The sequence below is a fragment of the Podarcis erhardii genome, assembly GCF_964252035.2.
Source record: "Podarcis erhardii genome assembly, chromosome: 13".
NCBI classification, from domain to species: Eukaryota; Metazoa; Chordata; class Lepidosauria; order Squamata; family Lacertidae; genus Podarcis; species Podarcis erhardii.
In genome coordinates, this window is record NC_138502.1 from 14,163,460 (window position 1) to 14,181,878 (window position 18,419).

The following is an 18,419-nucleotide window of genomic DNA, read 5'->3' on the forward strand; positions in this document are numbered from 1 at the left end:
TTTGAGGAGAGAGATTTTCAGAATATAAACAGTCATGCAAAATTGTTTCCCTCTTTTTTTGTCACTGTTTTACTTTGGGAAGATAATGTGTTGCAAGTTAAAGCTGCCAGCTTCCCTGAATGTTCCTCAGAATGAGAGAGAGAGAGAGAGAGAGAGAGAGAGAGAGAGAGAGAGAGAGAGAATATGCAGGAAGATCAGGGTTGCAAGTTAATGAAAGGACGGCTCCCCTGAATGTTCCTCAAGTCACCCCAGGGTGCCATGACACACCATCTGAAAATACCCACAACAGCAGGAATTCTAAGCTGAATTAAATATAATGTGGTAGAACACAGAAAGAGAAATAGGGGTGCTTGGTTTCTAAACCCAGGCTTGTATGTCCCCCTTTGTAGCATGTCTGTCCCTCTGAAATCACCCTGACTGGTTATAGCTGTGGGAATGTTCTGGGGTGCAGGAGAGGATATATTGACTAATTATATCCTTATCCAACTTGTGCTAACAAGTTCCCAAAATATCAGCAGAGTTTATAGACATTCCCCTTTAAGTTCGCAACGGTAACGCTTGCACAGGTTCGCTAGAACCTCTATAATAATTACTCTGGTAATTTCCCCTTTGTTCCCTCTTAAAATACAAGACACGACACAGTCTTTATAAAAGTATAAAAGAGTTTACTCACGTTCTGTTCACAATATGATCCCAGAAGGTAGGCAGGCTTAAAAAGGTTACATGCAGTTAGAATCTATCTTGTAGCAAGATAGTACTGTCCTCTCTTGGCTGGGAGCCAAGAGGGCATGTTGCTCCTTCAGAAGATGAAGATGGCAAGAGGCAAGAGGCAAGAGGCAAGAGAAGAGAGTGGCTGCCTGCCCTGTGCTTTTATCATTACCTGCACAGGTGAGGCCACACCCACCTCTGGTCACATGCGGAGGAAGTCCGTCCCCAGGAAGTTTACCTGCTTGCTGGACAGACATCCCTCCCCATGTTCTAACATGTACACTCTAGGAATGTTGTCATTGACTGCTCCTGTGTTTACATCCCACATACCCCTTCTCAGGCAATACAACATACACAAAACATAAACAACTTTATTCAACCACCCAGAGTCCCAGCTTCACACGTAGATTCTGGAAACTCTCTCTTGGTAGGGGTTTCGTCAGGATGTCAGCAGTCATCTCTTGGGTGCTGCAGTAGGATAGTTCCACAAGTCCATCCTGGATCATCTGGCGTATGTAGTGGTATTTAACCCCAATGTGTTTTGTTCTGGCCAGGAACTTCTCACTCTGCGTCAGCTTCAGGCAACTTTGATTGTCCTCTAGCAAGCTGACAGGCCCTTTTCTCACCAACCCAAAGTCCTTTATGAGTTGATCAAGCCAGGCGATCTCTCTGCAGGCTTCTGTTGCTGCAACGTATTCTGATTCTGTGGAAGATAATGCTACACAGCTCTGTTTATAACTGCCCCATGAAACAGGTCCATCACCAAACATGAAAACATGACCACTTGTTGATTTATAATCAGCATTATCCCCAGCCCAATCCGCATCAGTATACCCAACCAACTTAGGATCTCTGACGGCTGGTAACCTTAATTTACAATTCATGGTACCCTTCAAATATCGCACCACCCTCTTTACACCTGCCCAATCATGCTCAGTGGGAGAATTCACTTTTCTGCTAAGAATCCCCACAGCATTAGCTAAGTCAGGTCTACATGTGGTAACTAAATACAAAAGTTTCCCAATCGCCGACCTGTAGTCATTGTTGTCTGGCAACTGCTTCGAATCCTGCTGATTCTTCAGGAAGTCAGTAGTCATCGGTGTAGCGACTGGATGTGCGTCTTGCATCTGCATGTGCTCAATCAGCTCGTGGATCTTCTGTCTTTGGCTGAGAAGAAATGAGCCGTCCTCTTCTCTTTCCACCTGGATCCCGAGGTAGTACTGGACATCTCCTAGCTCCTTGACCTCCACCTCTTTGCTAAGGTGTTTTACTATCTGTGTATAGTCTTTCTCACTTGCTGTGGCAATAATCAGGTCATCAACAAATGCTAAGATATATGAGAATTGTCCATTATTTGACTTACTGTACAAGCACTTGTCAGCGTCGCCTTGCTTGTACCCAAGTTGCGTCAGCATTTTATGCAACTTCTGGTTCCAGGCTCTAGCAGCCTGTTTAAGTCCATAAAGTCCTTTCTGCAGTTTGCACACTAAATGTGCCTCATGTGGTTTCACAAAACCTTTAGGCTGTTTCATATAAATTTCCTCAGAAATCTGCCCATGTAGAAAAGCGGTTGCAATGTCTATGTGTTTCACTCTCATTTTCTTGGAGGCTGCAATGCTTAAAAGCATTCTTACGCTGCTGTACCTCACGGTTGGTGCAAAAACTTCATCATAGTCTTCACCAAAACGCTGTGAAAATCCCTGTGCTACAAGTCTAGCTTTGTAGCGCTGCACTTCTCCTTCTGACCCCTTCTTAACCTTGAAAACCCATTTACTGCCAATGGCCTTCTTACCGGGAGGCAGCTCAGTGAGTGTCCAGGTCTTGTTCTGATGCAGTGCATCCATCTCCTCCTGCGCGGCCTTCCTCCAGAGACTGGCTTCTGCAGCTGGCATCTCCTGTATCTCTTCCCAAGTGGAAGGTTCCTGTGGAAACGCCGACCCTGCAAAGTAGGACAACCGTAATGGTGGGACACCTTTGTTGGTTCTGGACGAGCGCCTGAACTCTGGTTCTGCGACCGCATCAGCTTCCTCATCCTCCTCCAACGTAGGCATGTCCCCATCTGAGTCCTCATCTTCGTCTCTGGTGCCGCCAGGGTTCTGGTCCTCTGCGTCTTCTGGTGCGTCGCCTGTAGGGGGCGCTGTAACACTTGAAGGCAGATTATTACTTTGTGGGGTCTCAAAAGGGAAATATACAAATTCTTGAGTCCTTTCTGACTCATCTGAAGAATCCACAACAGTGTTCCTAGTGTCTACTTTTCCATATTCATCAAAATAAACCGCATGGTATGCATTTGTCTTACCAGTTTGTAAGTCCATAATTCTGTATCCTTTGCCTCCAGAGGCGTATCCCACAAGGATACCTGCTTTTGCCCTGGAGTCAAGCTTGTGTCTGTGTTCCTTGGGCACGTGGAAGTAACATGGACTTCCAAACACACGTATGTGCGACAGATTGGGAGCTTTCCCATGCCAAAGTTCAAATGGTGTGCGCTCTGCACCTTTAGTTGGCAGTCTATTCTGCAAATAGACCGACGTGTACACTCCTTCGGCCCACAGCTTCTGTGGCAAACATGCATCCTTTAGCATGCACCTTGTCATGTCCATAATGGACCTAAACTTTCTCTCAGCTATGGCATTCTGCTGTGGAGTGTAAGGAATTGTGGTTACGTGTGCAATTCCTTCCTTGGCCAGGAGAGCCTGCATTTCATTTGAGCAGTACTCACCTCCATTGTCGCTCATTAGCACAGCTGGAGCTCTTTGGAATTTATTCTTGACCATGGCAATGTATTCCTGGAGCTTGTCCACTGTCTCACTCTTCTCTTTGAGGAAATATACAACACAAAATCTTGAAAAGTCATCCAGAAATATTAAAATGTATCTATTCTTTCCCAGTGAGGGAACATTCATGGGTCCACATATGTCAGTGTGCACTATGTCAAGCACTTTGTTGCTTCTTTGTTCTGCACAACGTGGAAATGAAGGTTTTACAGCCTTCTCAGTAATACAGCTTATGCACTTTGCTGGAGCTTTGTTGCTCTGCTTTACCTGCAAACCTCTTACAAGATCTCTTTTCTGTAGATCCAGAATGACGTTGGTGTCTCTATGTCCAAGCCTTCTGTGCCATAGGTCCAGATCTGCTTCATCCTTCTGGCTGGAATGTGCCACTTTTGCAGACTGATTCTCTGAAAGATCAAGCTCATATACACCATTGATTAGCTCTGCTTGAGCAAACACTTTGCCATTTCTAGTCACCTTGCATTCTCCATTTCCAAATGTGATCTGGAAACCTTTCTTGTCCAGTGTGGACACGCTGATTAAATTGCAGCTCAGCTCTGGTACATACAAAACTCTAGAGATTGTGTTCTCAATGCATTCATTGTTTATATTGCATTTCAGACTCATGGAACCTGCACCTTTTGCTTTAACAATGTTGCCATCTGCAATTTCAATTTCAGATCCTTCTTCATCATTTATCTCATTAAAATAGTCCTTTTTATATGAAAAATGTGAGCTGGCACCTGAATCAATTATCCATTTATTACGTCTATTCTCACGATTCTGGACAGTTAAATTCCTTTCTTGCAGTAGCCATGTGCATTCGCATTTCCCCTTCTTTTCCCCTTTTGGCTGAAAGGGGTGGGGTTTCTTGGCTTTAGGAGCCTTGCAATTCTTTGCAATGTGTCCTTCTTTGTTACAATTGAAACAAATCACTTTCTTAGGCATCTCTTTGGACTTTGTACATTGCCTAGATGCATAACTGCTGTCCTTGCTTCTAGCATTTCTCACTGGAGATTCAGCTCTATCTCTGCATTCTTCTTTTAAATAACCAATCAAGTCTTTAAAAGTCAGACCTTGTCTATGATCCATCAAACTTACAAATGCGCTAAAGCGTGGTCCAAGTGATGATAACAAAAATGCTATCTTTGTATCTTCATCAAAAGCTTTGGGAGTCAAATCAATTCTTTGAATAATCTCAGTAAACTTGTTGATGTGCTCTGTGAATTCCTCTTTTGAATTCATCCTCACTCTGGTTAATTTACACACCAAGTTTCTGAAGCAGTTTATGCTAGATTCTCCATACACGCGCTCAATATCTCTTAAGATTTGAGATGCATCATCTGTACTATTTATTAATGATAGCTGCTCATCACGAAGTCCACTCAAAATTATGTGTCTAGCTTCGCTGTTCATGCGTTTCCAAGCACTTATCTTGGCTAAAGCTTCCTCAGACGATCCCGTAGGTTGAGGGTTTAAAGCTTCCAAAATGTGCTTATAATCTAAACATGCTATCAAGCGCTGCTTCCAGTGCATGAAATTGTGTTCATTCAGCACAGGCATTCCTAGCTTTGCATCACTATCAAAAGCTGCTCTAGCCATCTTAAAATCCAAAAATTTGAAAATTCTTCAAAATTTCAAAATTTCTCAAAAATTTTTTTTAAAATCAAAATCTCAAAAATCTCAAAATACAAAACAATTCTTCACTGCCTTGGGTCACTGTGAACTCTGAGGGAAGGGGGGGGGTTGCTTAATCCCCACTGCACAATGGAACAAAGGACCATGTGCTTACCAGGAAGTTAACTCAGAAAAATACTACTCAACTCAAAATCACAATCCAACGCAATCCTTCAAAAATACGCAGAAATATGCAATACTGGGCCCAATAACCCTTTGTGGGAATGTTCTGGGGTGCAGGAGAGGATATATTGACTAATTATATCCTTATCCAACTTGTGCTAACAAGTTCCCAAAATATCAGCAGAGTTTATAGACATTCCCCTTTTAAGTTCGCAACGGTAACGCTTGCACAGGTTCGCTAGAACCTCTATAATAATTACTCTGGTAATTTCCCCTTTGTTCCCTCTTAAAATACAAGACACGACACAGTCTTTATAAAAGTATAAAAGAGTTTACTCACGTTCTGTTCACAATATGATCCCAGAAGGTAGGCAGGCTTAAAAAGGTTACATGCAGTTAGAATCTATCTTGTAGCAAGATAGTACTGTCCTCTCTTGGCTGGGAGCCAAGAGGGCATGTTGCTCCTTCAGAAGATGAAGATGGCAGAGAGGCAAGAGGCAAGAGGCAAGAGAAGAGAGTGGCTGCCTGCCCTGTGCTTTTATCATTACCTGCACAGGTGAGGCCACACCCACCTCTGGTCACATGCGGAGGAAGTCCGTCCCCAGGAAGTTTACCTGCTTGCTGGACAGACATCCCTCCCCATGTTCTAACATGTACACTCTAGGAATGTTGTCATTGACTGCTCCTGTGTTTACATCCCACAATAACCATACATTGTGCTGCATTCATGGGCTTCCTTGAATGAGGGGCTTTGCTTACCATATACAAGAGAATTTTAGTGTGGAAGGCAGGCCTGGAAATCTACTGCAAAAGTCCTCTAGAAGAATGCTATACCAGGACTGCCAATTCTTATCTCTCTCTCTTATACACACACACACACACACACACACACACACAAACACACACACACAGCCTTTCTCTTTGTCTTACTGAGTCGTTTTTAGGAAGTACTTATATACTACTACTACTAATAATAATAATAAATTTATACCCCCCCCCCAATCTGGCTGGGTTTCCCAACAGAATTAAAAGCACAATAAAACATCAAACATTAAAAACCTCCCTAAACAGCGCTGCCTTCAGATATCTTCTAAAAGTCAGATAGTTGTTTATTTCCTTGACGGGAGGACGTTCCACAGGGCGGGTGCCACTACCAAGAAGGCCCTCTGCTTGGTTCCCTGCAACCTCACTTCTCATAGGGAGGGAACTACCAGAAGGCCCTCAGAGCTGGACCTCAGTGTTCGGGCTGAGCAATGGGGGTGGAGATGCTCCTTTAGGTATAACACATACTTAACACATAGAGTGAGTCCTTAAACTGTACAGCTTAGCACCAGCACATAGCCAAACAGGATCAGGTCCAAAAAGAGTGTGAGAATTTGCAGGGCTGATTTCTCTTTAGAAAAACAGCAAATTTTAAATGTGGTTAACAAAACAAACAAAAAACAAACTCTTGAGCTAACTTTCTGAAATTTGGCAGTTAATTCCCTCTGGAGGGACTACCATGTGTCCAAATTACAAATTATGGCCCTTTTGTTCCCCCATTCTGAGTGAATGAGAATACTGAAGATTCAAATATCTAGGTTTTGATTCAGATCCAGGGTCCTGATTGGTTCATATTGGGTCTCGGTTGCACCTGATCAGGACCAGGTCCCAAACTGATTGTACAATGCTTGCATCTGCATTTCCTGATAGTAAACACCACTCCCACCAATGCAGTCCATTGGACCAGCTGTTTCCAGTATCCCTTGATGAAAAGTGGCACTGATGCAACACGCTGGCTGGGGCTGATGGGAGTTGTAGTTTGGAACGTCTGGAGGGCAAGAGGCCAGCCAAAGCTGAAACTCTTCTATCAGTATGCATTTTCCTGGAGTGCTGGGAACTGTAGTTTCATTGGAAGCTTGGGCTGTTTTTGTTTCTGTTTGAGATAATTGTTAGCAGTTTGCTAGACTACAATTTCCAGGATTCTCTGAGGGAAGCCAATGCATTATAAAACGGGGAAAAGTTCATAGTACTGAAGTGTTGTAGAGGATTCTGGATGGCAGCCATGGCTGGGCTGAGACAAAACAATTTGACTTCCAGATATTTTTGGAGATTGGCAGGCTCAGGTAAGGCAGGAGAGGGGTCACCATTGTTCGCTGATAAAAAGCAGAGGTTTTAACAAAGAACTGCTAGTTCCTAGGAGAGAGAGGGAGAGAGAATGAATAAGTTTATATGGAAGTGCAGCAATTAAATACTGCCAGGAGAAGAAAGAGGGGAGACTTCACAGCCAAAACAAAGCCCCACTGAGCATTCGACCTCCTCAACCTCCTCTTTGGGCTCTGGGAAGGTTCTCCTCATGAGCCACGATGACTTTCCCGCTTCCCCCTCCATTCCCAGGTTTCTAGCACTACGCATACATGCAGCCGCACACCAATAGTTCACGTGCAAGAGGGGAGTTGCCTGTACATCATTTTATTTTATAAAGTGTATATCTTTAATGGCTGATGTTTTTTACATTTTGAATTTTTTAAACTCAACTCATCGTTAACTTCTGACCTTTATATATAAAAAACCAACATATAAACTGCTTAGAGGTCTTTACAGCTAAAATATATGCCAATCTGCAAAATACCACATTTTTCGCTCTATAAGACGCACCAGACCACAAGACGCACCTAGTTTTTGGAGGAGGAAAACAAGAAAAAAAATATTCTGAATCTCAGAAGCCAGAACAGCAAGAGGGATCGCTGCACAGTGAAAGCAGCAAATCCCTCTTGCTGTTCTGGCTTCTGGGATAGCTGTGCAGCCTGCATTCGCTCCATAAGATGCATACACATTTCCCCTTACTTTTCAGGGGGGAAAAAGTGAGTCTTATAGAGCAAAAAATACGGTAAGTAAAATAAACGAAGAGCTGATGGGCAGGCCGTGATATAAGACTTTCCTCCTTTCTCCCCCATGGAGACAGGATCAGAATCCATCACTCTCACCTCACAGTGGGTGGGGCGTCAGGGGCGACTGGCCCTCCATATGCCTTTCCTCCCAGCCAGTTTCATGAGCTGGCCCTCCTTCTTTCTTACCTCTCCCTGGTGAGGCTGAAGAGCCTCTGTGCCTCATCCCTGCAGTTGATAGCTCTGAGGACATCAGCCGTCACCTGCACAGCATAATTCTCCATGTAGAAACTCAGGAGGAGTTGGCTCAGGTCCATGACATCTGCCTTCTTCAGCAGCCCCAGGGGAATGTTGTCATGGCCTTCAATGACAGGGATCTCGTGGAGCTTGAGCTTGAATTTCTTGAGTTCATCTTCACCCAAGTTCTCTAGAGTAGACACCAGGCAGTCTCTGATGCTCCTCACTGTCGCTCTGCATTATCACCCCCAGACGCAGGGAAAAGCAGGCACAAAACAAGAGACACTCAGCAAAGGGACCTGGGAAGGAGCCACACCATCAGTAAGTGCTGCCAACTTCCATGCCTGGGATTGGCACAGAGGGAGCAGAAAGAAATGCAGGTTGCCGTGGTGCTTAAATTTATCCACAATAAGGGCCAAGCATCACAATGCTGAGATGGCAGCTAAACTCCTTCCTCCTGCTCTTTAAAGTTTAACAGGCAACATCTATCCACTTCAGGGTGTTTAGTCCTGTGTGCTGTGTGAGAGAGAGTGTTTCATTCCATTTCCATTTCAGTTAATGAATTGCTTCCTACGAAACCGCTGAATTTACTTACCAAAATACAAAACCATTCCAGATCCAATACTGCTGCTGACTGGGGGATAAAGATCTCCACCAGTTGAAAAAAACAAGGTCTTCAAAAGGAGCATGGAGACAGTGCTTAACTGATGCATAACAGGAGGCAGTTCTAAAGGGCAGCTGCTGCCAGAATAAAGACTCAATTTCAAAACGGACCTCCTGAAGAGATGGTTCCAGCAGGAGGTTTTGTCCTGAAAAGTGTGCAGTAATCCCTGGGGTATAATGGGATAAGTCTATCATTTTGGCATCCTGATCTCACACGGTGGAGTAGTAGTAGTAGTAGTAGTAGTAGTAGTAGTAGTAGTAGTATTATAATACTACTATAGTATTATATTATTATTATTATTATTATTATTATTATTATTATTATTATTATTATTAATTTTTTATCCCGCCCATCTAGCTGGGTTTCCCCAGCCACTCTAGCCAGCTCCCAACAGAACACTAGGAACAGAATAAAAATTCAATCATTAAAAATTTCCCTAAACAGGGCTGCTTTCAGATGTCTTCTAAAAGTCAGATAGTTCTTTATTTCCTTGACATCTGATGGGAGGGCATTCCACAGGGCGGGCGCCACTACCAAGAAGGCCTCTGCCTGCTTCCCTGTGAAACTCATTTCTCACAGGGAAGAAGCCGCCAGAAGGCCCTCGGCGCTGGACCTCAGTGTAGGGTTTTGTACGAGGAAGAGTTTGTGTGTATGTGTGAGGTGGAGATTTATGTGACATTGTGTGTCTGAGGTGTGTGCCTTATGCCTGGTGAGCCTGCATGCTCCATAGGTGTGCTTCTGTGCAATGCATGCGCAGTATTTGTATGCGTGATCTCTGTGTGTTGTGTGCACATACATTGGCCATGCCACCAGTGGCCTGTGACCCTCAAAGAGGTACCTGACCATCCTCAGGCCAAAAAGATTAGCTGCCCCTGTCCAAAAGAATTATGTCTCCCCCTCTTCTGCTGCCCCATTCCAAATTGTGCATGAAGCTAGGCTTATAATCTCTTGGCCATGGAATAAGAAAAAGCAGCCGTGTCTCTCTTCCCTGGAGGTAACCTTCTATGCAACTGATAGGTAGAGTGACCCAATTTAGCTTCTGTTAAATTTGCATGTTTGTATGTTTCTGCCCCTCCAGAGACTGCAGTGCAGCCAATGCATAAACAGCACCACCCCTTCAATATCTGCTGCCTGCCTGTGGCAGCTGCTTCATTGTCCCTAATAGCAGGACTGGCCTTTCATGAGGAACAGTTAAGCCCTACCTGCTTTCCACACTGTGTCCTGATGCAGCATGGGACATAGTGAAGCAATAAGCACCTGGAAAAATGAGAGAGAAGGTGTGTTTATGAAACATGCAGGGACTATGGGAAAATCATAATCACTGGAAGTGAACCCAGGATTTTCAAATCTCTCCAGCATTTTGCATCATGAACAACTGTGTTGATTGAGTTCACTACCAACAAGCAAATGGGAGCAGGGAAAGAAAGTCAGGAAACCAGAAGCATTCCCAGTTCAGTTTGCAAGGTTGCAGTCTTGACAATTGCTGGGCTGGACTGACTTATTTCTTTTTAAGAAAAAACAAAACCCAGAGAAAGTGTGTCTGGCACAGCAGGAAACCCTCTATTTCGAAAAATGTGATGGCTACTGTGTGGGTGATAGTGAGGGTGCTGGGGGTTGTTAGTAATAATAATAATAATAATTTATTATTTTTAATAATAATTAAATAGCCACTCTTGGTGGCTTCCAACAGAGATTAAAAATATATTAAAATGTCACACATTGAAAACATCCCTGAACAGGTGTCTTCTAAATGTCAGGTAGTTGTTTATCTCTTTGACATCTGATGGGAGGGCGTTCCACAGGGCGGGCCCCACTATTGAGAAGGCCCTCTGCCTGGTTCCCTGTAGCTTTGCTTCTCGCAGTGAGGGAACTGCCAGGCCATCTGTGCTAGACCTCAGTGTCTGGGCAGAATGATGGGGGTGGAGATGCTCCTTCAGGTATACTGGGCCGAGGCCGTTTAGGGCTTTAAAGGTCAACATCAACACTTTGAATTGTGCTTTAGGAGATGCTTAGCAAATTAAAGCTCCCAGGATTCCCCACCACTGCTGAAATGGTGTAAGAGGGCTTTTTAAAAAGTATGGTGTGGTGATACAAGCCAACTATGGTTTCCTGGCCCAAACTATGACTAATCAAATAAGACAGTCCTAATAGTCTAACAAATGTATTTCTTAAGGAACCAGTCACTCTCTGTCCCCAGTACTGGAATTACATGGCTGGAGAGGGGGAGGCGGCCTATAGGAAGGAAGTTGAGCAGTTGGGGGAGTGGTGCAGGAAAAACAACTTACTCCTTAACTTAAAGAAAACAAAAGAGATCATTGTGGACTTTAGGAAATGGAAATGGAATATTCAGCCACTAATTACTGAGGGGAAGTGTGTGGAACAGGACTCGGTGTTCTGATTTCTGGGAATGGAGTTGAGAGATGACCTAACCTGGGGAGAAAACAGTAAAACCTGATGAAGAGAGCACAGCAGAGGTTATATTTTCTGAGAATCCTCTGGAAAAATAATCTCTCAAAGGACCTGTTGATGGCATTTTACCATTGTGCTGTTGAGAGTGTATTAACTTATGGTCTGTGTGTGTGGTTTGCGAGCTGCATGGTCAGGGGAAAAACGATGGTGTCCAGGGTTGTAAAGACTGTGGAGAGAATAATTGGGTGCACTCTTCCCACCTTGGATCAAATCTATGCTGCCAGGTGTCATAAGAAAGCTGCAGAGATAGTGCTGGATAGTGCACACCCCGGAAATGATCTCTTTCAGCTTCTGCCTTCTGGAATAAGGTACAGGGTTATAAAGACTAGATCTAGCCACCTGAGAAACAGTTTCTATCCAAATGCAATTTTGGTTTTAAACACAGTGTAAGGTAGTCTCTATGGGAGTATATTGTATTTAATTATGGGGTATCAGAGTTTTTAGGGGGTGAACCAGGCTGGGATAGCTGGGATAGCAGGCTTGTTGGTTTTTGAATGTCTGATGTAGATTTTTTCAATTTCGTTGTTCTTTATGGGACAATGACAATAAAGATTATCGTATCGTATGAAAAATGATATTTTAACAACTGACATTCAGCTGAAAACTGGGAAGTCCAGGTGGTAAAACATACCAGGAGAAATTAAATGTCACCCTCTGTGACATTTCCTGCTTGCCAGACAGAGCTATCCCTCTCCAACAGCCAAGTACACACACTGCACCCTTTCCAGCTATTCTGAGGGTTCTCCTTGACCCTCCAAAGTGCATTTGAGGGAAGTGGCAGGTGAAGGGAGGAAAGCCCAATTGCAGTATCTTGAGCATTTGCACTGGATTCTGTTAGCACACCGGGTGTGCTGAATGAAAGCCAAAGCTGTTTCTACAAAATTTAGCTAAGTGGAAAGAACTTCATCTGGCACCAAAGGAGACTATAAAGCAATGGGCAACCTGCACCGGAAGGCGATTCCCTAACATTACAAAAGTGACTTTTCTATGATACTGTATCACCAGCCACTCTGTGCTGCCATTGGGAGGAAGGTGGGACTTAACTACGAGGAAATAAGCAATTAAAACCTGCAGACCTTGCTCTGAGCTTGAAGGAGAAGGCGTCATCTCAGGAGACTTTAACTCTTCTGAAACAGAACAGGAAAGAGGCAGTCGAAGAGGGAATGTGACTGTGATGTCCTTTATCATCCTGCCTCCCAAATTATGGTCCAACCTTCCCATTTTCTTCCAACTAAGCTCACCTTGTGTCACATGGGCTTCCCAGATGAGTTCATTTGTGCGCTTGTCCATCACACTGAAGTTGAACATGTCTTGCATTTGCTGAGCAAACAGTTCCACATACTGCTGCAGCTTGTCAGCATCCAAATATTGAAACTCCACTTCCTGTGGGGAAGCATGAAACCTCCTTATGTGCAAACAAGCTTTAGCCCAGTCGACCAGTCCAAGGGAGTCAAATTAAAGGGTGAGGGGGATCCTGGTGGAGTCCCTCTCGTTCTCATACTTCACAGCCATGGCTCTGCCCTAGCAAAGCCTTTCATCATCTTTGTGTCTCACCTTGGGACAGACTCTGACATCATTTGTCTCCACAAAGAAGTGGCAGCCAATCGTCAGAGGCCTCAGGGTCCAGGGGGGTTTGTCTATTCTTTGTGAAGGGCATTGTGCTTCGTGCTCATGAACCGCCTAGGAAAGGCAAAGGTCACTTTTGAGATATGCAAGAAAGGTAACAAACTTCTGGAAGACTGGATCCCTACGCCTTTCTTGGCTTTGTTGCAACATGCAAGGCAGGGATGGGGAAGCTGCAAGCTTCCAGATGTCATTGGATTCCTATCAGCCACAGCCAGTGTGGGTCAGGAATGATGGGTTTTGTAGTCCAAGAGCATCTGCAGAGACACAGATTCTCCATCTTCAATATAAAGAAAACTAAATCTCATCAGAAACCAAAATATGGACAGGCAATTTTCAGACTGCATGGGGAGCAGCTGACATTGCAAAGGCATTTATCTCTCATGTGCCAGCCTCGCACACCAGAAACAATGTTCTTGCAGAAAGCTTGTAACTACTCAATGAAGCAAGGAGAATTTGCTCATCACTAAATGCATTTACTTTGAAGGTAGCGCCACTGATTTCAGAGAAGGCTGAATGTACTTAGAACTATAGAGTAAACATATTTTGTTCGCATAATTGACTAACCATGCTGTCTATGGAACCAAGGAGGGCATTTGGAAAAGAGGTTGCCCAGCGAGTGAAAAATGCTTATTACAGTGTTGGAAAGATCACTTTTAAAAACCACTACTGGTGGCAACCAAAATAACTCAGTTGAAGAGCAACTGCAAATCTTCTCTCCAGCAGCAAGTTGATGTTGGCTAGCTGTTTGGTAAATTAGCTCAAGCCCAACAACGGGAGATACAGTTCATGAACCATGTCACACTCTGCTGCATAGTTTTGCATAGCTACTCTGTCAGGCTTACTATGGTCAGGCAAATGATCCAGGCTGTCTGGAATACCAATCAGAGTTGGAGAATCCCGATTACCTTTCTCAGAGAAGAGTCATTGGGTAGGAGATACAGGTGGAATTTTGGTGAGCTGAATTGAAGCATTTGATAGAGCAGTGCCACAGTGTGGACCTTTATCTTTCGCTTAAACAATGACCATGACGTTCTCAAAATGGCTCCACGGGGAGAGAGGTTTGGGTTTTCCAACACAACATGATACGGCCCCACTCTGTCTGGCTTCTCTAGACTCATCCCCCCTTCCACAAAATGTGCAACGTGGACTTGGGAATCACTTTTGCCTGGAAAGCAGCACAAAGGAAAAACAAACAAACGTGTCACAAGTGGGAAACTGTGGACCGTCTGTCACCCGGTGTCAGTGAAGTCAACTATTTATTCAAAGAAAGAAGGCAGGCCTAGTGAGCATAGCAACTCCTTCTGGTAGATCTAGTCCCCATGAGGCAGTTCCCTAAGGCTCCTTTCCCCCTGGGTCCTTTCCAAGCAATCTGAGACTCCGTTGCCATATCTGTATTTGCTCTGCTCTCTTCATACCTCTTTAGTGGCATGGGGTGACATTTTCTGTAGGTAACAGTCATGGTGTAGGCACCAGCTTGTGAAGGCAATTTGGGGGGTGGGGTGAAAACATTGTGATGTTGCATACATGAGTATAGCATCTCCCTCTCTAAGCCAGGCAGAAACTTCCTGGGCTTTGGGAAGGGGCACCAGGTCTCTGAAAGGATGCTGAAGCCCTGCTGCCTTCTTCCCAACGTCAGGCGGGCTTTGAGAAGGGGGCGGGAAGGCTCTTGCACCCATCAGAGTAATGTGCCTCTCTCCCTAAGGCAGGCAGGAGCTTCACAGGCTTTGAGAAGCAGGTGCCAGGAGAACACTTAGGAAACTAGCCTCTTCCCCCAAGTCCACTGACCACATGCCACTGTACCTCTTCTGGTTCTGGGAGACCAGTGGGGAAGGGAGCTTGTTGCAGAAGGAAGGAGAGACTCCCCAGGCTTCTTCAGCAGCCTGCCTCACATCTGTCTCCTGGCCCACCTCCTCTCCAGCCTCCACTTCTGCCTCCGATTCTGGACTGCTCTCGGCCACAGCCTCTCCCTGCTCAGTAAAGTACCGTATTTTTCGCTTCATAAGACGCACTTTTTTCCTCCTAAAAAGTAAGTGGAAATGTCTGTGCTTCTTATGGAGCGAATGCCTACGGATGGTGGGGCGATCCTGCTGCAGTCACGAGCTGAGCCGGGGAGGAGGGAGAGAAGGAGAGCCCGATCGCTTTAAAGGAGCAAAGTGGGAGAGGAAAGGAGCTGCTTACATGAGTGTAAGCGGCTCCTGTCCAGTTGGCTGCTTTAAAGCGAGCGTGCTCTCTTTCCCTCCTTCCTCCCCGGCTCACCTCACTGAAAAGCTCCTTCTCCACACACCCCACGCATGCTCCTTGTCCCTTCAGTGTTTTTCCTTCCCGCCCCACTTAAAACGTGGTTACAAAGCACGGATCCACATGGACCCTCAGGGTTTTTGCATTGGGTCACCCCAAATTCACCATCAGATCAGATCACATAGTATGTCCATGGCTACAGCCTGCACCAAAAAAAATCACACACTCACTGTTGCCAGGGGCACAAAAACGTGGTTACAAAGCACTGATCCACATGGATTCTCAGGATTTTTGCATTGGACTACCCCAAACTCACCGTCAAATCATATGTCTGCGGCCACAGCATGAAGCACAAAAATCATACATCCACTGTTTCATTCAGAATATTTTTTCTTCTTCTTTTCCTCCTCTAAAAACTAGGTGCGTCTTATGGTCCAGTGCATGTTATGGAGCGAAAAATACGGTGCCTCAGTTTTTGAACGTCCTTGTTGACAAACATTTTGGTTTTTGAACTGCATAAACCCAAAAGTAAATGCTTCGGTTTTCGAATACGCCTTCAAAGTCAAACAGGATACGCAGCTTCCACTGAGTGCAAGTTATTTGTTTCCCTATCTGCAAAGAGTACCTCAGTTTTTGAATGTTTCAGAACTCGAATGGTCTTCCGGAACAGATTACGTTCAAAAAGTGAGGTACTGTTGTATTTATTTTGTTGCAAGCTTTTTTACCTGCCATACCTGCGAGACACAAGAAGTGAGGGAAGTGAACAGCTGCCACAGCCTCTGCTGGATCTGCTTCAATGTTGATCAAAGGCCCAGTGACAACCCAGTCCTCCGTGTTCTGTTCGGCCAGGTGCTTAGACCACGAATCAAAGTGGTAGGTGATGGTCACAGCTCCTTTCACCTCAAATATGACATCAGTATAAAAGCAAAGGAAGGATCCGGCCTCCGTGAAGCATAGTCTGAATGGCACAAAGGGAAAAATGGAAAGGGAAGTGGATTGAACATGAGCCGAACACCCTCTGCATCTTCCTGATGGGAAGCAATCCCCACTCCAAACTTGCCCCCCTCCAAAAAAAACTTCCAGGGAGGAAGACGAGGAAGACAGTATGGGGGGGGGTCTTTGCTCTCCTACTTTTAAGGCTCGCTGGGTTCTGAAAGATGGAGGGTCTGGAATGCTTTCTAATGATAACGTGTTAGCTGTGCGTTGCTCTGGCTGTCCCATGATTTCCCAACTTTTCCTCTCATCTGACTCTGAGCTGTGACCTCCCTCAAACCGCTGTTCTAAATCTATACTGTCTTCCTCTTCTTTCTCCCTGGATGGTTCGGGGGGGCAGCGGTCTCCGCCACTCCTCCTCTGCCCAGTCCCTGACACAGATGTAGTTTGGGAACGTTTTAGGGAGCACCACCACATGTGATGATTGTGAGACCTTCATATACCAGATGTGTTCTGCGGAACACTTCTCTGAAACCTAAAAAGAAAATCAACTTTCCCTTAAAGGAGAAAGCTCTGTAATATCTGAGAGAGACATTGCTCACCTGTATCTTTCATGACTTGTTTCTGAGTCCAAAAACACCTCTGGTCTGATTGTTTCTGGAAGATCCTGTTACAAAATAATTTATCATTAATATGAGCGCCTGACCCCTTTTCCACCTGAAAGCAGGACATTCCTGTCTGTTTCTAACACCCAAACAACCACACCAAGGAGCACTTCTTGAGGTCAAGCCCACAAATCCAAATATAGCTACTTTGTTCTGCATTCATTTTGGCCATAGTAGTTCTCACTCAGGTCTTACAGTTTCTTATGAAAGGTTTTTTTCTTTCACCTCAGCAGTATTCCCCCTGTTCCTTACAGAGAACCCCTGCACAGGTTTCTCCCAATTTAGATTTAGGGATCTTTCTCTTTCTGTTTCATTTTTTTAAAAAAAAATTATGATTGAGTTTATTTACAACATACACACACATTTGTCAAACTGGGCATGAAAATAATAATACAGGTACAGAATCAAAAGAGAAACAAACAACAAATAGAAACAACAAAACAAAACAACACAAAACAAAAAAGTACAAATAAAACATGCTAACGTATGAAAACTTATAAAAAACAAATAGTCATACACACACACACCGTATTTCAGTTCTTTTTTTTCTTCCAATTGACTTCCTTCATCCTCAACACGGTTCTTTTATCGTTTTTGGTAAACTGTCTCCTTTTTAGTTCATTATTACCCCTTTTTCTTTCTGTTTTTAACTTAAGTACCATAAACTATTTTGCAGAAGTTAATCGAAACAAGTCAAAGTATTAATTTGAAGGCACTGCTTTTTAAGATATTCTCTGTATTTTACTCATTCTTTTTGGAATTTTTGCTTGGGTTGGTTTGACCCCTAATTGCCTCTGTCAATCTGGCCAATTCAATATAATCAAATAATTTGTCTTGCCATTCTTTTTTTGTTGGGATTATTTCTTTTTTCCAATTTTTGGCAATTAGTGTTCTTGCCACTCCCGTGGCATAAAAGAATATTTTATTATTTTCTCTGGCAATATCTGTGTCTAGTTTCCCCAATAAAAACACGTCTGTTTTCTTAACAAAGTTTTGTTTAAACCTTTTCTTTAACTCTTCATACGTGATATCTCAGAAGCCTTTGATTTTATCAAGCTCAACACATATGTATAACACATATGTATTTGTTACACCTCCAACACAGATTTGATTTTGTTTTATACATTTTACATATTTTAAAAAAGGCAAAGGACCTCTTACAGTTAAGTCCAGTTGCAAACTGGGGTTGCGGCGCTCATCTCACTTTACTGGCTGAGGGAACCGACATTTGTCCACAGACAGTTTTTCAGGCTCATGTGGCCAACATGACTAAGCCGCTTCTGGCGAAACTAGAGCAGCACATGGAAATGCCATTTACCTTCCCGCTGGAGCGGTACCTATTTATCTACTAGCACCTTGACATGCTTTCAAACTGCTGGGTTGGCAGGAGCTGGGACTAAGCAACGGGAGCTCACCCCGTCGTGGGGATTCGAACCGCCGA

General features: G+C 44.2%; 1 protein-coding gene across 4 annotated transcripts in view; it reads right to left on the bottom strand.

Moving 5' to 3' along the window:
- Positions 1 to 6,603: 6,603 nt before the first annotated feature.
- Positions 6,604 to 18,419, bottom strand: part of LOC309326456 (uncharacterized protein) — a 50,089-nt gene continuing 38,273 nt past the window's right edge. For 3 of the 4 annotated variants that reach the window (XM_081835208.1, XM_081835207.1, XM_081835209.1), the window contains 9 exons: positions 16,916 to 16,980; positions 16,115 to 16,338; positions 14,048 to 14,307; positions 13,071 to 13,196; positions 12,758 to 12,899; positions 12,593 to 12,643; positions 10,250 to 10,304; positions 8,336 to 8,617; positions 6,604 to 7,454 (listed from right to left, as the gene is read on the bottom strand). In XM_081835208.1, the coding sequence (XP_081691334.1) occupies positions 7,448 to 7,454; positions 8,336 to 8,617; positions 10,250 to 10,304; positions 12,593 to 12,643; positions 12,758 to 12,899; positions 13,071 to 13,196; positions 14,048 to 14,307; positions 16,115 to 16,338; positions 16,916 to 16,980 (1,212 nt within the window). In that variant the 3' untranslated portion in view covers positions 6,604 to 7,447. Of the gene's footprint in view, positions 7,455 to 8,335; positions 8,618 to 9,389; positions 10,218 to 10,249; positions 10,305 to 12,592; positions 12,644 to 12,757; positions 12,900 to 13,070; positions 13,197 to 14,047; positions 14,308 to 16,114; positions 16,339 to 16,915; positions 16,981 to 18,419 lie in introns of those variants that run through there. The other variant, XM_081835211.1, reaches the window with a different exon arrangement.